Raw genomic sequence first — 21,702 nt, forward strand, 5'->3', positions numbered from 1 at the left:
GCAAATCGAAAATGCGATTTCAATCTTGCTTTTAAAACGGCCTGGAATATGTTATATTTTCCAAATATAAAGATGCAGAAAGATGTTTCAGAGTTACGAGCTCTCGAATCCCACTGTTTTGCTTTTCTGTCGGCGAGGTCAAAGAGTTATTTGCTTTGCTTTTTTTTTAAAGCACCCATCGAGCTGAAACCCGGCTGCACTTTGCCGGGGGCGACGGCCCCCGAAAGTGTTGCTTTTATTTGCAGCAGCGACAATGACAACATCGTGGTCATAATCTTCAATCGCAACCTGAGCAGAGGCAGGAGCAGAGAAATGAGGCAAAACATGAGCGGGTGGGGTCCGCTGAGAAAATGGAAAGAATAGCGGGAAACATTCGCGCGAGTCCACGCTGTACTTTCCTGCCTCTGCTCGCCGCACGTCCACCACCCTCCCGATCTTCAAAAAGCTTCCCGCACGGCCCCTTTAAGGGTCTGCGCTTGCGCTCTGCAGACCTTACTCCCTTCGCTCAGAAGGAGGCGGGGGTGGGAGGCGGGGGATGAAGAAGCAAAGCCCTAAATAAAAACTAAGCAACGGGGCGCGCGAAGCCAAAGGCGGGCTTTACTCGCGTCACGTGCCCACTTCCTCGTTCCCGGCCCCCTTTTTCTGTGGCGGCGCGCACGCGCGAGTGAGCGGGTAAAAACGGTGCGCACGCTCGGGGGAGGGGGCGCGCTCGCTCGCGTACGTGCGTGCGTGCGAGTTCACGGCGCGAGCCAGCCCCTCGAGCCGCTGTCGCGGGAGCAGCAGCCCTCAGAGCCATTCCCTCGCTCGCTCACCCGCCCGCCCGCCTCAGTCAGTCAGTCAGTCACACACTGAGGAGGGACGGAGGGAGGGAAGGAAGGCGAAGGAGCGGGCGGGATTATTATGGGCTGTGGATGCAGCTGCTGCTGAGGGCTGAGCAAAAGAGAGGGAAATAAATAAGAAATAAACAAAAATGGAGCTGTCTGCAGTGGGCGAGCGGGTGTTCGCGGCCGAATCCATCATCAAGCGACGGATCCGAAAGGTGAGCGGCGGGCCAGCGAGGCCCCAGACCGGGGGCTCGGCTGGGGGGGGGTGTTTCTGCCATTGGCACCTCTTTAACCTGCGCTTCCCGTTTCTCCTCTTCCCCACCCCACCCACCATTTTACCCCCTCCCCTCATCTCTGCCACCCCCCCGTATTTTGCAGGGACGCATCGAATACCTGGTGAAATGGAAAGGCTGGGCCATCAAGTGAGTACCCCCCTAGCGCCTCTCTGTGTCTTGTCTGCGTGAAGAAGCCCCGTTCCCGCCTCCTGTGGGCCTCTCGCTGTGGCTAATATTATGTGTCCCTTCCCTGGGTGCGCACAAGACGCGCGCACACTCACTCACTCACTCACAGAGTCATAGCTGCCAAGTTTTCCCTTTTCTCGCGAGGAAGCCTATTCAGCATAAGGGAAAATCCCTTTAAAAAAGGGATAACTTGGCAGCTATGCACAGAGTGCCTGTAGGGTTGCTTTATCCTTTTCTCCTCCCCACCCACCAAGAACTCCTCAGCATGTGCTAATATTCCCCCCCCCAATTCCTTTGCATGTGCCTGTAACTGTGTCCATCTGCACTTCTGCAGGTACAGCACTTGGGAACCTGAAGAGAACATCTTGGATTCCCGTCTAATTGCAGCCTTTGAGCAAAAGTGAGTTTGAGATTGATTCTGGACAGCAGAGGGAGAGTTAGGAGTTATCACTTGTTTTGTTTGCTGAATGGAGAGGTTTGACGTTTTTCTTTAAAAGCGTTTAATTTCTCCCCCACAAAGGGAACGTGAGCGTGAGCTGTACGGACCTAAGAAGAGGGGACCCAAGCCCAAAACTTTTCTGCTGAAGGTAACTCTCACTTTAATAACTTGGCTCTAATTGAACCAGTTCAAGGTTCTGGGATCAGATAACTTCCGTATGGTTAAATGCCCACTAAAAACTCTCAACAAAAATAAAACAAAAAACAGAGTCAGTTGGGGAAAGGAAGTAGTTATTTTGCAGTATGTGTCCAGGAACACTATAAATTATTGGAAAGCTACAAATATGCTCTTGATCTCTTTCCATCTTCATTTTGACTGAAAGTGATTGCTGAAAGTGTATGTAAGTTGGCCTTTTGGCCTCGTGACTTCTTGCTATCTAAAAATGGGACAGTGCTTTGTCACCCTTTTTCACGGACTTGTCTGAAGGCTTTGTTGTTTAGTGCTTTCTCAGAACTTTGAAGAGGGGGCAATGTAAACCAGTAGTTTTTAAACTCTTATTGAAAGAAAATAATAAAACTTTGGAAATGCAAAAGTGCCCAGGAACTTTCTGGACCAGGCAGTCCAAAATAGCATTTGTTTAAGGCTATTGTGATTGCAGCACTAAAACCAGCTTTGAGGTCTCTTGTCTGTAAAGTGAGAAAAGTGTATGTGTATATCAGTATATCAGAGTTTAAACTTCCTCCCAGTCTTGCTGAGGCAGTGCTTACTATATGAGAGGCAGAGTGGGCTGGGGTTCCGGTTCTCACTAATGCTGCTTTCAGCTTCTTTAAAGCAGAAGCTCTTACTGATGTGAATTTTGGAAGCATGGGTAGAAATCTGAACCTCAAATGCTTAGGAGGGTTTGCAGAGTTGGCATTTAAACCAGTATAAACAGTTTGGAAACGGATCACTCATCCTGGAGAATAAAGATTTTAATGCCAAAGTGGATATTTGTACTTTGTCAGGACTAGGGAAACCTTGGTTGTGTAAATTCCACCACTCTTCTCAGCAGATTCCTAAATACAGTACAGTGGTACCTCGGGTTACAAACGCTTCAGGTTACAGACTCCGCCAACCCAGAAATAGTACCTCGGGTTAAGAACTTTGCTTCAGGATGAGAACAGAAATCATGCTCCGGCGGCCCGGCATCAGCAGGAGCCCCCATTAGCTAAAGTGGTGTCTCAGGTTAAGAACAGTTTCAGGTTAAGAAAAGACCTCCAGAACGAATTAAGTTCTTAACCAGAGGTACCACTGTATTCATTCAGGACTTATAAAGATGACTTTGTCTAGCGTTTGACTTCTGATGACATAGGTGGTCTGATAATTGATTTGATCTGGAAACTAACTGGATAGTTTATTTGCAGATTCAAATGATTCAGAAAATCCTGACCTCCATAAGAACCAGCATGGCCAATGGTCAGGATTAATGACAGTTGTAATTCAACAATATCTGGGTGGTTGCAGGTTCCCCACTGCTATATTAAACTAATGATGACTAATTTAATATATTTGTGAGGGCCCACTAATTTTCCCAGACATTTCTTCCCACTAAATGTCCTGAAGCAATTTACAACCAAAGTAAAAAAAATGCAATTATAAAATCACATAAACCTTATTTTAAACATAGATTTAACCATCTCTCAAAGCATTGGTGATACCCAAATGCCCAGGAAAACAAAAAGACACCCAAATGGCAACAAGGTTGATGGCAGTACCCTGGAGACTAGAGTACAGTCGTACCTTGGTTGTCAAACGGAATCTGTTCGCGAAGTCTGTTCGATTTTCAAAACTTTGCAAATCAAGGTACGGCTTCTCATTGGCTCAGGAAACAATGCTGACAGCCGAAACAGACATTCGGCCTCCAAAAAATGTTTGCAAACTGGAACACTTATTTCTGGGTTTGCGGCATTCGGGAACCAACCCAGGCGTTTGACAACCAGGGTACGATTGTAGTTGATATTTGCTGTGTACAAACTGATACCTTCATAAGTGGCTGGGCTCCATAATAATTGACATCCTCTAGTAGTAAAGGCTTTATGCTTAATGAAGCATGTGTGTCAGGCATAGCATTGCATTCACGTATGTGCATTTATGTACATTTTATATGCAAAATCAAAGAGGTTTAACTTTTTAATTGGGGCATATGAATTGATAAACATGGTGCCAGTTGCCAGATGACTACCAAATGGCCATTCCTGCAATAAAGAATACCTTGCTCCATTGTCAGTAGCTTGGTATTCAGTACCACACATATACCAGAGATGAGGCAGACAGCTTTGCTAGATTTAGCTAGGAAGATCACCTTACATATAACTGAAGGGAAAATTCCAGTGATAAAGGTAGTAGCATATTTGCACATACTTTTTTGGCGCTGTGGGTTAAGCCACAGAGCCTAGAGCTTGCTGATCAGAAGGTCGGCGGTTCGAATCCCTGCGACGGGGTGAGCTCCTGTTGCTTGGTCCCAACTCCTGCCAACCTAGCAGTTCGAAAGCACGGCAAAGTGCAAGTAGATAAATAGGTACCGCTACAGTGGGAAGGTAAACGGTGTTTCCTTGTGCTGCTCTGGTTCGCCAGAAGCGGCTTTGTCATGTTGGCCACATGACCCGGAAGCTATACACCGGCTCCCTCGGCCAATAACGCGAGATGAGCGCCGCAGCCCCAGAGTCGGTCACGACTGGACCTAATGGTCAGGGGTCCCTTTACCTTCTACCGTGTTTCTCATATTATAAGACATGTCTTATATTTATTTTTTCCTCAAAAAAAAACACTATGGCTTATTTTCAAGGGATGTCTTATTTTTTTTCTTCCTTCTCCTGCTGCGGCCGGCATTGCTGCTGCACCTATCACTATGTCTTATTTTCGGGGTATGGCTTATATTCCTTGAATGCTTAAAAATCCTGCTATGGCTTATTTTATGGGTATGTCTTAAAATATGAGAAACAGGGTAGATTATAGAGAACTTAGATATAATTAATATCATTTGTGGTCTAAATTAGTTGACTTAAAGTATATAATCCCTCATAGATTCTTGTCTGCAGAAGACTCCATGGAAAGTAGATGCATGTACGTTGGATAGTTCTTTGTGTAGTATGAAACACTTGAGGTAAATTTGGACCCAGCTCTATTACATTCTTCTAGAGTACCTGAACACTATCTTGGAATGCATTTGAATTGATGGAGATACAACAACAACCACTTCAAATGCTTTCCAAGATAGCATTCAGGTGCTCTGGGATAATGGAAACTAAAATATTGTATGCTGATCAGCTTGGCCTTGTGTAAGTACAGGGCCACTTTGTCATGCTGTAATGCTTTAACTTATGTATGACCTGCTTTGTACTGAACAACTCTGGTTTGCAAAGAATGTGATGCAGGGTCATCATATAAATTGTAAACATGAAGGTGGGTAGATGTAAGCTAGTAGGAATAAATTAGTTGGTCAGTAGCAAGTAATGGATTCTTAGTTCTCTAGGGAATTTCCCAGTCACAGTTTGCAGGATGTAGCTTGTGGTCTACAGAGAAATGGGGGGAGGGGCTGCATTCTTTGACAAGTAGTTTTTCTCTGTTCACTTAAAAATCAGTTTTGCTTTTAATCTTATACAATTTATTTAAGTTAGAATTTTTGAACCCTCATTATCTCCTTCTGTGTCATTTCTTTTATTCTCAGCCAGGGGGATTCAGGTGAGGGGAGCTTTGCTCATGTAGTTACAAGATGTTTACTGACTCAAGGTAATACATAAAGGGATAATTTTAATCGCATGAGTAGAGTGGTCTGCACGACTTCTTTTACTCTCAGAATGGATAAAAATGTCCCTTTATATATTACCTTGAGTCAGTACATCAGGTGTTTTATACTGTGTTCATGAGAAGTTACTGATTTAAAAACATGCAAGAAAATGCTTGCAGTTATGTACATTTTACTGGCTTTTCATGAGTATATAGCTGCTAGAAAATTGGGTTAACCTACTGTGAGAAGGGGTAAGCACAGGGCTGGCCAGGTAGAACACAATTTCCTTCAGTTGGCCATTGGGCTGTGTGGCTGAGAACTAATTTTATCTACCGTGTTTCTCATATTATAAGACACGTCTTATATTTATTTTTTCCTCAAAAAAACACACTATGGCTTATTTTCAAGGGATGTCTTATTTTTTTTCCTCCTCCTCCTGCCGCGGCCGGCATTGCTGCTGCACCTATCACTATGTCTTATTTTCGGGGTATGGCTTATATTCCTTGAATGCTTAAAAATCCTGCTATGGCTTATTTTATGGGGATGCCTTAAAATATGAGAAACAGGGTAAGTTTGTTTGTTATAGTTCATGGAAAATATGTCTTGTAGCAGTAAGTCTCTGAGTTCTAGTAAGCAACTCCTACTCAAGTTTTTGACACAGCTTGTGGATTGGGGGCAGGGGAAGATCCTGAAAGTTGTAATTCAGTACTGTTTGGGAAGCTGTTGAATTTTGCATACACTAGAGTCAGTTGAGAGTAGAGGCAATAGCCCTGTCTCCAATGATGGAACCTGGACAGAAGATAATCCTGCCTACTATCACCATCTGCCCAGTGGTAAGAGCACATGCTTTGGTTGCAAAATGTCCCGGGCTCAGCCCCCAGCATCTCCACATAGGGCTGGGAGAGACTTCTGCCTTGAAACTCTAGACAGCCACTGCAAGTCAGTATCAATCATTCTGAGTTTGATCAGTACCGTATAAGGCAGCTTCCTATGTTCATCACTGCTTCTGAGTTTATTTTCTGAACTGATAGCAATCAGTTTGGTCTGATAGCAAGGTTTGGTCTGCAAAAAGTGATGTCTGGGAAAGAAGGGTTGAATGATTTCTAACAAAAGACAAAAACTCCTACCGGTACAGCTAATGTGCTAATATTTTCTGTTTATGTAGGTTTGCAGAAGTGGAAGCTGAACTATGAGTAATCAATAGAATAAATTAAGTATAGCACTGAGTGGTATTCCCATAAAGACACAAATATTAAAAATAGAACTTCTGGCAAGGTATAACCAAAGAATCCAGTTTCTGCTTATGGGGTATTTTTTTAAAAAAAAAACCCACAGAAGTATAATCAATTCATGAATATATGGAAACAGACATTAGAACATAAGAGCCATGCTGCATCCTGTTTTAGCAGTGGTCCACCAAATGCTTCTGGGGTGCCCACAAACAGGACTTGAATATAATCATGCTCTCCTGCTATTGTTCCTCAGTGACTGGTACTCATAGGCATATCACCTCTGATGCTGGAGGTAGTAGACAGCCATCATGACTAGTAGCTATTGATAGTTTTATCCTCCATGAATTTGTCTAAACACTTCTTAAAGCCCATCCAAGTTGGCAGCCATTGCTGCGTCTTGTAGTATCAAATTCCATAGTTTATGCTCTGTGTGGCAAAGTACTTCATGCAAGCCCTCATTGGAAAGAAACATGTTAACTTTGTATTGTAGTAATTTGAATGAACTGATCTGTGAACTTGGTTGGAAAAAACACTTTTAAAATGCAGCAAAAAGCACAAATGCACACATCTGTAGTCTGACTAATTCTTAGTGCATTGTTTAACTTCCCGATATTACAAAATTACATTCATTTCCCAAATCTGGGTTTCCTGATCAAATAAATATAAACTGCTTTTATATTATTGCCTTCCAGTTTCTTTATCATTTTTCGGGGCTTCTCTTAAAGGTGTGGACATTTATTAAGTATGTTAGTAATATGGGATTTGCAATATTAAACATTAGAAGAGGGAGAGGTTATTTAGAAAATTAGTACAGTGCCATAGGTGCATGGGAGGTGGGAACTAATATAATTATGAGATTCTGATGATGTTCTCTGCTATGCCAACTTATTTTGCTGGTTGACTAGAGAGTTACTCCTCAGCATTGGAAAGAAAGCACAATATGTATGGCATGGTGATTGTGTTATCAGCAATTATTGCAATGAAGGAACATTGCTTATCTTGCATGCATTTAAACTAGCTGAATGGTAACACTGTACTTTTTGCATGTTGTTGTCTCAAGTGAAGTATAGGCATTGGCTCTGAAGGTGTAGTGACTCAGCCTTCCCATTTTAGGTAGAATTTGCTGATCCAGAGGCTCTAAGTAGAGAAAGCTTCTTGTATATTTTTCCTTTCCCTCCTCCTCATGCCACTCAAAGTATTTTTTACTCATCTCTTGTCATTTATTCTCCCATTTTCCTTTCACACCTACCTAACTTGTACCTCTGCCCACCCCACCCTCTGCCAATTTCTTTCATCCCCGCTTCCCACTCCTTTTACATTCAGTTATCTCTCCTATGATTTACTTATGGTTTAGTCAAACCCTGATAATTTTTCAAATGGATTTCTGTTTTGTTGCACAGAGTGGGAAAGCTTTTGTATGACCTAAAGCAGGATTGAATAAACCTTTTCAAAATGGAATTAATTGCATTTATTGTTCATTTTTGTGGGAGACCTGATGTTATCCTAGTTAGCTTTACTTCTAAGAATTGGTGGATGTAATGTTCTGGCTGCAAGTCACCTCAAGACATTATTTGTACATATTACGGGGGGGGGGGGAATGCCTTTCTTTTAAATGCTTATTTTGCAAACTCTCCTGTTGCACGTGAAGTTTTGGTAGATTTTAACTTGTGCTGTGCTGCAGTCTGCTAAATGAATAGCCTCAGTAATAACTAACAAATGTTCTTTGAAGAGCATCTCCTAATGTTCTTTAAGTCTTGAATAATCCCAGTATCCCAAACTGTAATTCAAAACCCAGGATGAAAATGTATGGAAATGTATTTCATGGATTCCACTATTAGGGTGATTTATGCTTGGTCAGATGGATTCATTTTGGGTTGGGGACATGCCAGGTTTGAAATCTGGGCCTGTGCAGAGCTCAGCCTCCACTTCTTCCAGTTAGGTTTCGTATCCTTAAGACGTCAGGTGCCTGCAATTTAGTATGCAGAATGTGATTTATTCCCATCTAACTCCATTTTTTCCACTGCAGGCTCGGGCCCAGGCGGAGGCCCTACACATTGGGGATGTACATTTTTCTGTCAAGCCTAGTTCTAGCACATCGTCTCCCAAACTCCACTCCAGTGCTGCAGTGCACCGACTGAAGAAGGACATCCGGCGATGCCACCGTATGTCTCGGCGCCCTTTGCCCCGCCCAGATCCCCAGAATAGTGGAGTTGGCGGGGGCACTGGCATCCGCCCTCCTGTCTCTCCCTTTTCAGAGACCGTCCGCATCATCAACCGCAAGGTGAAGCCTCGCGAGCCCAAGCGCAGTCGCATTATTCTCAACCTGAAGGTTATTGATAAAGATGGGAAAGTGGGAAGCAGGGGAGGAAGTTTGGCTCGGTCCAAGATACCTTCACGAAACCGTGTCATTGGCAAGAGCAAGAAATTCAGCGAGAGCATGCTTCGTAACCAGATCCGCCACATGAAGTTTGGAAATTTCCCGCTGTACAACAAGCCGTCCGCTCCAGTCCCATCCTTGGAGGGGAAGACAGAGGCAGGAGGCTCCCAGGGTGCCTCTTGTGGGCTCATGGGCTCTTCTGCCTATGATGCCCGCAGTTCCAGCTCCTCTGACTGCCCCTCACCAGCTCCACACTCCTCGTCAGATCCAGATGATGCCCCACCAAAGCTGCTTCCTGAGACACTAAGCCCAGCCATTCCTGACTGGCGTGAATCAGAAGTCCTTGATCTATCAATTCCACCAGAATCAGCAGCCACCAGCAAGCGGTCTCCCGGAGGAGGGGGTCAGATGCCATCATCTCCATCCTCTTCTGACCCAGAGCAGGAGCCTGGGGATTGGCGCCCTGAAATGTCTCCCTGCTCTAATGTGGTGGTCACTGATGTCACCAGCAACCTCCTGACGGTCACCATCAAGGAATTCTGCAATGCAGAGGATTTCGAAAAGGTGGCAGCAGCTGGAGGTGGTGGTGGAGGCAGCAAATGAGAGGCTGCCTTCTTCCTTCAGTGCGGTTGTGGGGAGGGGGAAGGGACAGGGAGGCTCTACTGCAAGATCATGCATGGTGTGAATGCCTGTTTTCTTCTCTCTCCTCCTTATCCATTCTTTCTCTCTTTGCTTGGAAATTAAGACGGTAGTAGAGGAATGGGAATGGATGTGTTTAAAGTTTCCAAATGTCACAGCTGCTAGGGGTTATGGTGGGGCATGAGTTTCCCTTTTGTCTTCAAGGGTTATGTTGCGCTGACTTGGACCTGGTGAATAAGAACTTGGGTGAATGGGTTGGTATGCTTAAGAGGGGAAGGATTTGCTTTTTTCATCCTCTTTAATGAAACAGAGATCCTTTGGTCAACACAGGCAGAGTCTGCATTCCTTTTTTCCAACTCTCTGCACCTCTGTACCTGTCACCTTGCTTTTATATCTGTAGCTTTGGTGAGATTGTATTGACTATACCCTAGGAAGAAGAAGCTTTTTAAGGGGAAGGGAGGTTGGAGAGTAGATCACTATGATTAGGTGGGGGCTGCTACAGAACATCTGGGGAAACTTATGTGCCCTAAATTTTCATTCTGCTCCTGGGCACTCTTCCTCCTTGCATATGCCAGAAGTGCTAACTTGGTAATTGTGGTAGCCCTTGGAGTCAGCCTGGGCACATTCTATCACTCTCATCTGTCTTGAACCATTTCTCAGTCCTGGTTCTAGGACACCCTGCACATTTTTTTGTGGCGGGCCAAACTAGACTTTCTTCAGCTGGCTTAAGTTGTCAGTCTTGTGCCCTGCTCCTTCCTCTTTTTAAAGTCTGAGGCATGTGTGTCCCCTTCCTGAAACCTGCTATGATGAAAAGGAGAGGAGCCACACATCCATCTACGAATGTAGAAGGGATGGAAGAGTTGTGCAGTGAGAGTGAGCCCTGTTCTTATTAACTTTCTCATCCTTCCAGTGAGGTGGGTAGAAGAAGGGCCTGCTTGTTGCACATTACCCCATCTGCATCTCTCTAGTGAGTGAGATGGAAGAACATTCACATCTACAATTCCTAGGATCTCAAACTGCCTCTACAGTTGCCAACCAAAGGTGCTAAGAACCTATTGTAAAATCTTACTGTGTGTCTTTTGGATCTTTGTGTGTGTGTGTGTGTGTGTTGAGTGCATGTGCAGTGTGTGTTTGCCTCTCCCTCCCATCCACCTGCCAACAACATGCTGCTTTTCATGAATTCATTCTGACTGAAACCTTTACAGCCTGTCTTGGAAGGAGATAAAAATGTGGCTTCTTTTGCTATCTCCTCACCATCCCGCATAATGGGTTAATAACCATGAACTCATATATTTGTGTCCAAGGTTCACTGCAGAAGTAAAACAATTTCTGCAAAGTTCTGCTCTGTGTTTCTTCTGCCATCTTAAGTTCTAGCCTTGTTGCAAGTTTCTCTTTCCCCTCCTGGGTGCCTCTGTTTAGTTACCAGTGGCATGTGTGCGTGCAGTGTTGCCTGTCATACTATTTGTAATCTTCGTTACATTGGGGTTTTTTGGGGGGGAGGGGTGTGTGTATGTGAGGTAATAATATTTTCAAGGGCTTGTCTGCATGCTATGCTGTCACTGAAATAACTGCATTCAGTTCTTAATGGCATCTCTCTTCCCTGTATTCCTGTGTGAACTTTCTTCCTTTCAAGGGCTTGCTTAGTTGTTTTGTTCAGTTTTACATTGAGTTAATTATTTATCAATACATGTAAAGACTGGTGCTGCAAAAATTGTGGCATTTTAGCTCATCGGTATCTCACATTAGGAAGGACGTCAAACCTTTTTAAGCTGTCTCACCTTTTCCTTATTGACTTTGCAAAGGTCCACTTGGCTATATCTGTGTTTAAAAAGAAGCCTGGACTTCTCCAAGTACAGGATTGAGAGATGGTGTGTGGTGATACCTTATTAATAATCTTAAATATGAGTGTCTATATATAGAGATGCCTACCATAAGCAAAATGTATACAGTAATGTTAAACAGTGTGATTGTCTGTGACAGTTTGAGTGTAGTCAGTACCTAAGACATATTCAAAATGTTGGTTTTCCTTTATCCTATCATACAACACCTTTTGTGTATTTTAAAATTATTTCAAAAGAAGTGAAATCTACATGGTGTGCAGGCTTAAGTTCCTCCACACTCCTTCCACTAATGTGTAAGTCTAAGGCTTCTTGTAATTCCACCAGCGCATGCTTTGAAATAGCTGTTCGTTGTTTTTCATGAGTTCAGTGAGACAGGTTGTAACATTGCTTTGCCTCAAAGGAAGTGTGGAGGGGTTTTTTTATGGGAGTTTATTTTAATGGCTGTAGCTTCAAAGGTGGGTGGGTTGGGTTGTGGGGTAGAGATGTATAATGGGAGATGGAGCAGGGAGACTTGTATTAAAGAGAAGACTAAAGGATAAAAAAATGAAATATTTTATGAAGCTGCAAGAGAGGAACTATTATACTGGGTAGGGGTGCATACTAGTCAATCGTGTTTTGAGATTGCTTGGTATGTTTGTGTGGTGTATGGTTTTGAAGTTTGTCTAATATTTGAAAAAAGTAAATGGACAATATAAAAGGGAATTTTAATAGGAAACTCTTCAAATATTTTAAAACGTGTTCTTGGCAGATTCCCACCCCCCTTCCCTAGAGTCTCTTGTCACTTTGGTTTCTCTGTGTTTCAAAAGAGTAGGACATTCACCTTTCTTGGAGGTGTTGGAAACTGTTGTCTGTTAGAAGCTGACTGATTTCTTGTATGGTACCTCCAATGGCAAAAGGGACGCGGGTGGCGCTGTGGTCTAAACTACTGAGCCTAGGGCTTGCCGATCAGAAGGTCGGCGATTCAAATCCCCGCGACAGGGTGAGCTCCCGTTGCTTGGTCCCAGCTCCTGCCAACCTAGCAGTTCGAAAGCACGTCAAAGTGCAAGTAGATAAATGGGTACCGCTGTGGCAGGAAGGTAAACGGTGTTTCCGTGCGCTGCTCTGGTTTTGCCAGAAGTGGCTTAGTCATGCTGGCTACATGACCTGGAAAAGCAGTCTGTGGACAAACGCCGGCTCCATCGGCCTATAGAGCGAGATGAGCGCCGTAACCCCAGAGTTGTTTGCGACTGGACGTAACAGTCAGGGGTCCCTTTACCTGCAATGGCATCAGGTTGGCTCCCCCCCTCCCCAAATACTAGAAATGGTGTGGTGGGAGGGCAGATTTGCATGATATGTTTAACACGGTTTTTCATTTCTCCTTCATGACACTCAAAGCAGTGGGATGAGGGACACACCTGTTTGAAGGCAGTGGAATAAACCCTTGCCCAGAGGGTGAATTTAGCTATTATTATTAGAATTACATTTATTTCACACTACTTACTGCATCCCACATCCCTAGTCTGTGATCCTGACATGGCATTTGTGGTTCGCCCTCTCGTCTTCACAATGACCCTGTGAGGTAGGTTAGACTGAGAGATAGTGACTGGTCCAAGCTCAGCCAGTGAGCTTCATGACTGAGTAGTAATTTGAACCCTGTTCTCCCAGATCCACTGCAACATTCAAATCTCTACACTGTACTGGTTCCTGGGTGTGTGTTGAAAGTGTGTCTTCAGGTGTCTACTTTTCCCACAGATTAGTTAGTGTGGCATTTGATAAACAAATAGGAATTAATCTTTCTGATAACATGTGAAATAGCTTTAGTATGAAAGCGGGATGCCGCCTGGCACTCATGTCACAAGCTTCTGTTTCCTGAATACAGATACCAGCTACTCTTGTCCCATGATGCCCAACACACAGGATGCATCCAGCACCATAATTTTGGTGCAGTGATGGCTGATGAGGTGGTACCATGCTGATTCTTCTAGTCTACTTGGAACAGCAGCCATTGGACTGGGATTAAGAACATAAGAGCCTGTTGGATCAGGCCAGTTGATGCCTTTGAGAAGTGTGAAAGCAGGATCCAGAGCACAGCAGCTCTCTTCCTGCTTGTGATTCCCAGCAATTGCCATTCAGAGGCATACTGCCTCTGACAGTGGAGGGAGAACACAGCCATCATGGATAGTCACCACTGATAGCCTTATCCTCCATAGATTTGTCTAATCCTCTTTCCAAGATGGTGACCATCAAATGGATTAGCAGTCCCTGTCTGTCTCATAGTTGAGTTCAGCTGGTTGCTGATGCTCTAAAACTACATGACTGAAAGGCCATTCCCTTGAGGAGGCAGGTGACAAGCAAAGCCTTGGCAGATAAGTGATTGTGAAACCAATTGGATGGAGGAGGGTTTAGTTGACTGCATCAGTGGTATCTTCTCCATCTCCATGCAGTATGATGACTCTTGTTGGGATCAGAGGCTAGGGATATGGATTGAGGTAAGTAGCCCATAGATGCATGCGTCACTCCACTTGCGCAGTACCAGGAGTCACTTCTGTTTTGGCTGGGATTTTGACCACTTATTTGGCATTAGCAACCGCAGCCCCTAACCAACATCCCTAGAGAGTTCTATGCTGCTAAGATTTTACCAACCTGGTAGCTCATTTGCTTGAACATTCCCCCTCCATGTCTAGAAAGAACCATCACTCTTGAAGGGGGAGGGTCAGATGCATGTAATGCTGGAATGTAGGGTTGCTTGGTTTTGCCTTTAAATTTTCCCCTTTACAGTATTTGGCATACAACCTCCAAAAGCAGGTTGTGTTCATCTTTCCTGTTAAGTGGCAAACCTCGTACCTGACACATTCTAGCCACCAGATGGTGACAGAGGGCTACTGTTAGCTGCTTCATGATTTGGGCTGTCTTTTTGCCTTGAATCATTGTGAATGTTAATGTAATAGAGGATAAGATACATCCTATATTCTTTTGCGTCTGTGCCATGTTTGTTGTACTTTTTGTTCTTAGAGAGGAGAGTTTGAATGGGGGAGGGGGGGAGAAAGAAGCTAGTTTTGCAAAAAAAGAAAAGAAAAAAGGTTTTTTAAAGGTAATGAGATTTTTACAGACAGAGAAGGATAGAGAATTTAAAAATATTAAATGCAGTGATTGCACAAACTGTAGTGATTTTAGCTGGTCCTTAAAGAAAAGAGTATTTTTAGTATTTGTGTGTGGTAGGGAGGGTGGTGTTCAGGCCATTCAAATTGGGCAAGGGAAAAGCAAAAAGTAACAGTTTCTGAGCTGAGAAAGCAAGTCCATAAAAAACTATTTTCTCTTCCCTCTACCTTCTTTTACTTGGGGCGGGGGGGAGGAAGAATGCCTCCCGTCTTTCCTTCCTTTGTGGATATGATCGATCCAGAATTCAGCCTGGTTCTGGCAAAGCTTTCTCAGATGGGCTATGTGGCATGTTATCATCCACTTGCAGATGAACAGTTTAGGCACCAATATAACCTACTGAGGTGAGAGCTATTTGATGAAGTGGGACATGTTGCTGCTTTGTGGTTGTTCAGTAAGTAAAAGTATCTAAGATATCAGGCAAGCAGGAAATATGTGTGTTAGCTGTGAACCAAACAAGCTATTGGAAGCTGGCAAAACTTTCCTCATAATAGGTCAACCTCAATGTATACTGGGTTTCGTAACAAAGAAATCCTTCTAATTAATCTAATTCACTTTACATCTTCCAGGTACATTTTACCAAGATGTTATCAAGTGGGTAACAACCTTGATATGTGAGGAAAAGTGATTAGGACCTTCCTGAGGATAGCAAACACCAAACTAATGATGACAGCTTGGGTTGCAGTGATTGCTTTCATTCTGAGCCCTGAGGGAAAGCAAGGTGAAAGGAGCAAGTATGTGTGCAAGATTTTGACAAAAGAGACATCATGGAAGGGGAGATTCCGTTAAAAGGGGGAGTGTTGGCTGGATGTGAAGATTGTCCCCATAATTTTTTATGTGGCACTGACTGGTGGAAAATGGGCTGGCACTTTCCCTCCTGTTCCAAAGTGTCCAGGCTGGCTTTTTTTCCATGAGTGCCAATGCCAAATCTGTAGAAGAGACCATCCGTCGTCCACTTCAGTATCAATTTTCAGACAGCAGAGGAACAGTCTCCTGGTGTTTATAGAATACACCCTAAGACAAGAAGGATGAAGTGTGACAGTTTTTGTTGGAGGAAGACTGTCCTGCTACTTGAGCAGTATATTTCTTTGTGGAAGTAGCTTTAATGTTTATCTGTGGCTTGCAAAATTACACCTTTGCTTCTATGCTCTTAATTGTTCACTTCTTGTAGTTAGCAGCAAAGCATAGTTGAAATTTGGCATCTGTTTAGGAAAAAGTATTAGATCTCCCAGAAAGCTAAATCTTTCCTTCTAGGTTGTCCAGCTTTCTGTATTGTGCAGAGAACTCATTTTTTATCTGTTCACTATTACCGGTGTCTCTTTTTCTCATCTGTTACCAACCAGTTGAACTGTGATATCCTTCCTCAGGGGGACTTGAGTCCCATGTCTCTGTATATGCTAACCTATATGTGTTAATTGGTTATCAATAGGCTATGGGTGCATGCAACAGGCAGTGATAGGGAAGTTCTGAGAACAATACTCTGGGCTTGTGATTCTTGGTGAGCTGCTGAAATACAGTGTCTCCCATCTCAGGAGAATTCCCCTCTTTGCTCAATAACTTAGTACCCATTTTGGCCGCGGAGAAATATCTGCAATCCTACCTCCATTATAAAATGGGTGCTATCTGAGCTGAGTCTTCCTGGTTAATAAGCTCCCACGTTTCCCCCTCTTGTGCTTAGGGGAGGTTTAGTTGCTTTGCAACATTATTTCTTGTCCACCATCCATGGAAGCTGCAGTTGTGTGAGTGAACAACACTTTGGGTAACTGAGATGGAGGAGAAAATCAGGATAAAGCATTTCCTCCCCTGTGCCACATAATTAGGAGAGGCCCTTGGTTCCAGGAGGTATAAGATTCGAAGTGGGCCTTTGCTAAGGAAATGTAATAGGCCTGGAATGGATTTCACACTTAGTGTTCAGAGTCCTTCTGTTATGAACCATCATGTTGCTATTCCCCCTCCCCCTTGCCTCTTCCCTTGAGGCTTTGCACTGTTTTGCCTGGTGCATCCTGTGCTCCAGTGTTGCTTGCTTTGCTGCTTTTTTGACTGTCCACTAGTGGTGCAAGAGCTGGGATCTTATTTTCTTATTACTGAAGTGTGTGTGTGTGTGTGTGTGTGTGTGTGTGTGTGTGTGTGTAAATACGTAAAATCCTCCACTTAACCCACCACGGTGCTTTCTGTTAGCAAAGCCAGCTTGGGACAGTAGCATGACCATAATGATGAGAACTAGGAATGTCTGAATGCTGTGATCTGCAAGCCACTTGGCTTCCAAAGTATGTACTGAAGGAGGCTGTTCTTATGAAAGCTAGTCCCAACACTTATGAACAGCCCTAATTGTATTTAGTATTTTCCCCATAAAATGTTTAGCCTTTACCCAAGTCAGGTTTTGCAAAGCCACGAAAGAGGAACCTGGTGTTGGAATATTCTTCTTCCATGTATGGCTTCCTCTCTCACTTAATGCAACAGCAACACCCTGATTGCCCCACAGTCTCTCCTGCCCTACTTGAGTCTTCTTGAGATTGAAGTGTCAGGGTTACTTCTGAGCATGTATGGCATGAATAACATCTAAAGCCACCTTTGGCCCATTTAGTTCTTATTGATCCAACCAACCCAACGTTGGTTGATGGGCAGTGGCACTCCAGTATCTTAAGCATTTCAGAGATTTTTCCCAGCCCCTTTTAATGAGGGAGGTTGGAGATTCAATGTGGGTCCTTATTGTTTTGAAAAATATGTGGTTTAACACTGAGTTAAGACCTTCCCCCCAATGTCATTGTTATGCCCTTTGTGTTAGTTCCATGTTTTCCTGAACTGAATTGCGTCATCAGTTTCATTTCTCTTTTACTCCAGTCTCGGCCAAAAGATTTTCCTTGAAACAGAAAGGTGGCATGACACTGAAATGCATCTGTGCATTTGGATGTGCCATTGTCACAGATCAAAGGACCAAGGCTGCGTGTACATTGTTCAAGTGTAGAATTTAGCCTCAGCTCTGGAATTCAGCATCTGGTATGGGGTTTGAAATTCAGCCTCGTAAGAAATTGCATTCTTTGTCCTGTAAAAAAAAAAGCTAACTTTTTTGGCTGCAAATATAAGTTTGAAAATGTGTGAGCAATGCATGGTGAAGAAGCCTGAGCATGGGTTCACAGCCTGCATAGTTCCGCTTGTGCCTCCCAATGACTAGCAGTAGCTGAGTAAATGGTGCAAAGTAAGCAAATCTATACATATGTACTTAACCTTGCATGACTTAGGCATGTAGCAACCTTGGGTGAGTGCAAAGTTTAGATTATCTTGTTGGAGATACATAATCTCTTGAACTGCAGAATACACCCAGCCTTCATTAAGACTTAATCTGGAGATGCGAAACCTTTGGTCCACCAAGCCTTGGCATCCAAACCCCACCCGCTCTCTCCAGGCCCCCTTCTCACCACTGTTGAGCGGTAATCTCCAACCAGCTGAGCTGTGTGGTGGGGGAGACCCCCACACATGCTGTTCAGCTATTCAGATTACATATCAGCAGTGAGGAAAAGGGACCTTTGCTGTATTTCCTGTGCTGAATGGTGAGAAAAGGAGCCCTTTCCTCACTGCACAGCTTGGCAGTAAAGTGGGCTGCCCATGGTGAAAGGGGCTATACTCTTCCTCAATTTATATTTCTGTGTTTCTGTGCTGCATTAAGAAAGGGGAGTCCTATCTCTGCTTGCAGCAGAGAATTCAAGTGGGCTGTCTAGTCCATTGCTGGTATGTGGAGCCTGTCCACTTTCCCATGAGGGACTTTGGCCTTTAGGGGGGATCACCACCCATTACTGATGCTATGTCAAGTAAAAGTAACATCTTGATGAAAGCTGTGTGGTCTCAGAGCTGCTTCAGAACATAAGAACTTGATAGGGTTATGCCAAAGGTTCATATATCACCTATTGCTCTCTCCACTGGTAACCCTTATTGAGTGCCATATGTGTAATAGGCAGCCTGAAGACCACACTATTCTTAATTGTTTATTCTCTGGGTTGCTGGTCACTTGCCAGTCTGCAGCTACAATATACAAAGATTCTGCAGGGATCAAGTTGGTCTCTCTGGTTTGCTAACATCTGGGAATTATTTCGGTCACTTAATTGGTCGTTGCCAGTACTGAATAAGTGGGGATTAAAATGTATGCCTTTCTGTGGCTATATTTCTTCCTTCTATGTGGCACAGGATGATGCTGTGTAAGGCTTCCAACATTGTAGCTGTTGACAAGGAAGAAGCATTCCCAAGATGTGCTTGGATGCTGATGATTCCTTGTTAGTCTGAAGCTTTCACTAAAGGAAATAAAGGCATGCAAGTGATCGGGGGGGGGGGGACTTTCTTTACAATGGGCAGTAAAACAATAATATGCAGGTGAATATGTTTTGCAGCTTAACATTTGATTGGATTCATTTAAGTCCCAATTCCAATATGCTGAAAACCCATTTCTATTTTGTATAGCACTTAAAAATTGTTTTGCAAGCACATGCTTTAAAAGTTCAGCACTCTCATTATGTGGCTTCTAATGTGAATTACTTTGCTATTTTAAATGGGGTATCCTCTTCCATTGTTCTTTGCCTGATCATCGTGTTTAGCATTTATTCTAGTCTCTCACAGAACCAGCCATTCCATATGTTTTTTCCAGACACAAGAATGACTTGTAGGAATTGTCCTATGTCATTAAATAGCATAGTGGGGAATATTTATTACTCAGAGACTGACAAGGATATTGCTGAGACTCTTGAGTCTTTCAGTATCAGTCCTTATGCAGTCAACACATGTATGTTACTTTTTTGGTGCTGGAATGATCATGGAGGAACTTTCCAACATTGCATGTATAGTAATGTGGAAAGAAACCCCTAGTTCTTTACAGTCAAGCTTTTTAGTGGAGCAAGAAAATAATGTAGCAACTCAACTATTCTTCAGAGACTGCTGTAAGTGTCCCATGTAATTAGTGGAAGATTGTCCTGTGGTATTCATAGGTCATTATCAGTAGTAGAAAGATGTCCCCTTAACCTGGGAATGATTTATGGTTTTAATCTGAAGAATACTGTTGTTCATAAGGCGTGACATGCAAAGAATGTGGGACACCTGTGCAGATGCAAAAGCTAGACAGCGTTAGGTGGTGGATATTTTCCAAGATGAATGCCACAGGGGGCAAGTGACTGGCGGAAAGTTGGGACTTCTAAGGCTGCAGTTTGTTTCATGGTGGCTGCTACCACCGGCCTAAAGTAAATATATCTAATCACGGCTTTAGTGATGTTCCTGATGCTTATTCCCCCTCCCCACATTCCTGCAATTTTATTCTCAAACCAATTCATCTGCCACATTCTCTTTGTGAGTTCTCTTGAAGATAAACCTCTTGTTCCAGGAGGTTCAGAATTAGTGTTTGCTCCTCTTTTATGCTCACCCTTGCACTTGCCAGTGCCAGGCCTCAACCTTGCCAGACCTGCTGCTGATGTCAGTGTGATCCCATTGTGAACCTTGTTAATACGTAAGGGCTTTCTAAGGCGATGGTGGCACTTGCTTCGAACCTTACAAAACTGCAGTCAATTGAGAGAGTTAGTGTAAGTCTGTGCATTTGGCTTTTGCAAAGTTGAGGCCTTATGCTAAGTTTTGTCAAAGGGTGAGCTGAAGTTGCTGTGTTCTTGCCTCTTGGCATATGAAATAGGCTTTAAAAACCAATAACTAAATATATATCTGGTAACTTTTTAATTTTGGCAAAAAATGCATTTAATTAAATAATTGTGCACGAATGAAGTGTTATCTATTATTTTTGTCTTACTCATTTTTAAATATAGTGTTTGCATTTGCTTGGTTGCTTTTAAAAATCCAGTTCTCAGCTGGCTAAACTGTCTAGAGTGGATGGATGGGAAGCATAGTGGGGTGGGTGATTGAATCACCACCCCCCATTGGCATTTCCATCAGAAAAGTGGCTTGCTCCGGGTTTTGCGGGGGGTTGTGCTAATTACTCTTGTGTGCTTGTACATTTTGTTCTTTCTGCTGCTCTTGAGTATTGTATCAATGCCAGAAATGGGGAGTTAAAAAGATGAACCCCAATAAATTGTTACATTCCAAAGCTTCTTGCCTTTGTTGTGTGTATGTTTGATCACTTCTAACTTACGAAAATACAAATGACCAAATGCAGGTTTCCTCTGCCATGGAATGTGCTGAATCACTTTGTTTTACTCTGATGGTTCATTGCAGGGCTGGGGGGTGTATCATCTACATCTTCATGTCTCAGTCCAGTACCTTTGATATGCAGTGCAATGCACACAGCTCCTGTGCATCCAAGTACCTCATTCACTTCAATAGCAGATTCCTTCCTTTCTCCTCACATTTGAAACAGAGAACTGCATCTCATTGGGCTTTGTCTGCAAATTTTGCTCATAGATGTATTGGGGAGGGGTGAGTGTACAGAAACTAGCCTGTGCAAGGGTAAAAATTATATTTGTTGCCCCACCCACTTTTGCACATCTCTGGCATTTGACTCTCAAAAGGTTGCCCAGAAGGCAATGTAGCCTTTGGGTTGAAAGAGGTTCCCCATCCCTACTAGGTACAGGATTAGAACTTTCAGTGTGTGAATCTGTCCCCCACTGAAAAGGATTGATTGATGGAGGGGGGAATGCCCTCTTCACCAGCCTGCTGGTAACGGAGGGGAAATTTGGTTCAATTTGCACTTTACCACCTCTCCATTGCCACCAACATGAGTGTGACCAAATTGCGGGAGGGAGTAAAAGGCAGGAGTGCCTGGCGTGCTCTGGTCCATGGGGTCACGAAGAGTCGAACACGACTAAACGACGACAACAACAACAACATTTGAACCTGGCCTGTCTTGGTACTTTGCCTTCAGGAGAGTTGGCAGCAGCAGTGTGTCCTGACTGGCTGTTAATTACAGGCAGCCTTTTGAAAGAAATCCTTTAATCTCTCTCAAAGCTGCTAAACTAGCATCTGTCACAAATACTGCTTCATGCTACACCTTCCTTTCTGAAGGAAGCCA

At 43.6% G+C, this 21,702-nt stretch overlaps 1 protein-coding gene across 2 annotated transcripts; it reads left to right on the forward strand.

The window, feature by feature from the left end:
* The first annotated feature begins 699 nt into the window (after nucleotides 1-699).
* Nucleotides 700-20,781, forward strand: CBX6 (chromobox 6). 2 transcript variants are annotated; one of them, XM_035127514.2, is made up of 5 exons: nucleotides 700-1,039; nucleotides 1,203-1,246; nucleotides 1,620-1,685; nucleotides 1,806-1,872; nucleotides 8,749-20,781. In XM_035127514.2, the coding sequence occupies exons 1-5, from the start codon at nucleotides 971-973 to the stop codon at nucleotides 9,700-9,702; spliced, it is 1,200 nt and encodes a 399-aa protein (XP_034983405.1). In that variant the 5' UTR covers nucleotides 700-970; the 3' UTR covers nucleotides 9,703-20,781. The 2 variants fall into 2 exon arrangements, with proteins under 2 accessions (XP_034983405.1, XP_034983406.1); XM_035127515.2 differs by having other exon boundaries at nucleotides 8,803-20,781.
* The last annotated feature ends 921 nt before the right edge of the window (nucleotides 20,782-21,702 follow it).

Source organism: Zootoca vivipara, chromosome 10, assembly GCF_963506605.1.
Source record: "Zootoca vivipara chromosome 10, rZooViv1.1, whole genome shotgun sequence".
In the NCBI taxonomy this organism is placed as follows: Eukaryota; Metazoa; Chordata; class Lepidosauria; order Squamata; family Lacertidae; genus Zootoca; species Zootoca vivipara.

What these genes read in the sequence shown, in the direction of transcription:
- CBX6 (XM_035127514.2), top strand. Translation starts at nt 971, where the DNA reads ATGGAGCTGTCTGCAGTGGGCGAGCGGGTGTTCGCGGCCGAATCCATC. An exon ending in TCAAGCGACGGATCCGAAAG is followed by an intron (nt 1,040 to 1,202) that starts GTGAGCGGCGGG and finishes CGTATTTTGCAG; the next exon opens with GGACGCATCGAATACCTGGT. An exon ending in ATTGCAGCCTTTGAGCAAAA is followed by an intron (nt 1,686 to 1,805) that starts GTGAGTTTGAGA and finishes TCCCCCACAAAG; the next exon opens with GGAACGTGAGCGTGAGCTGT.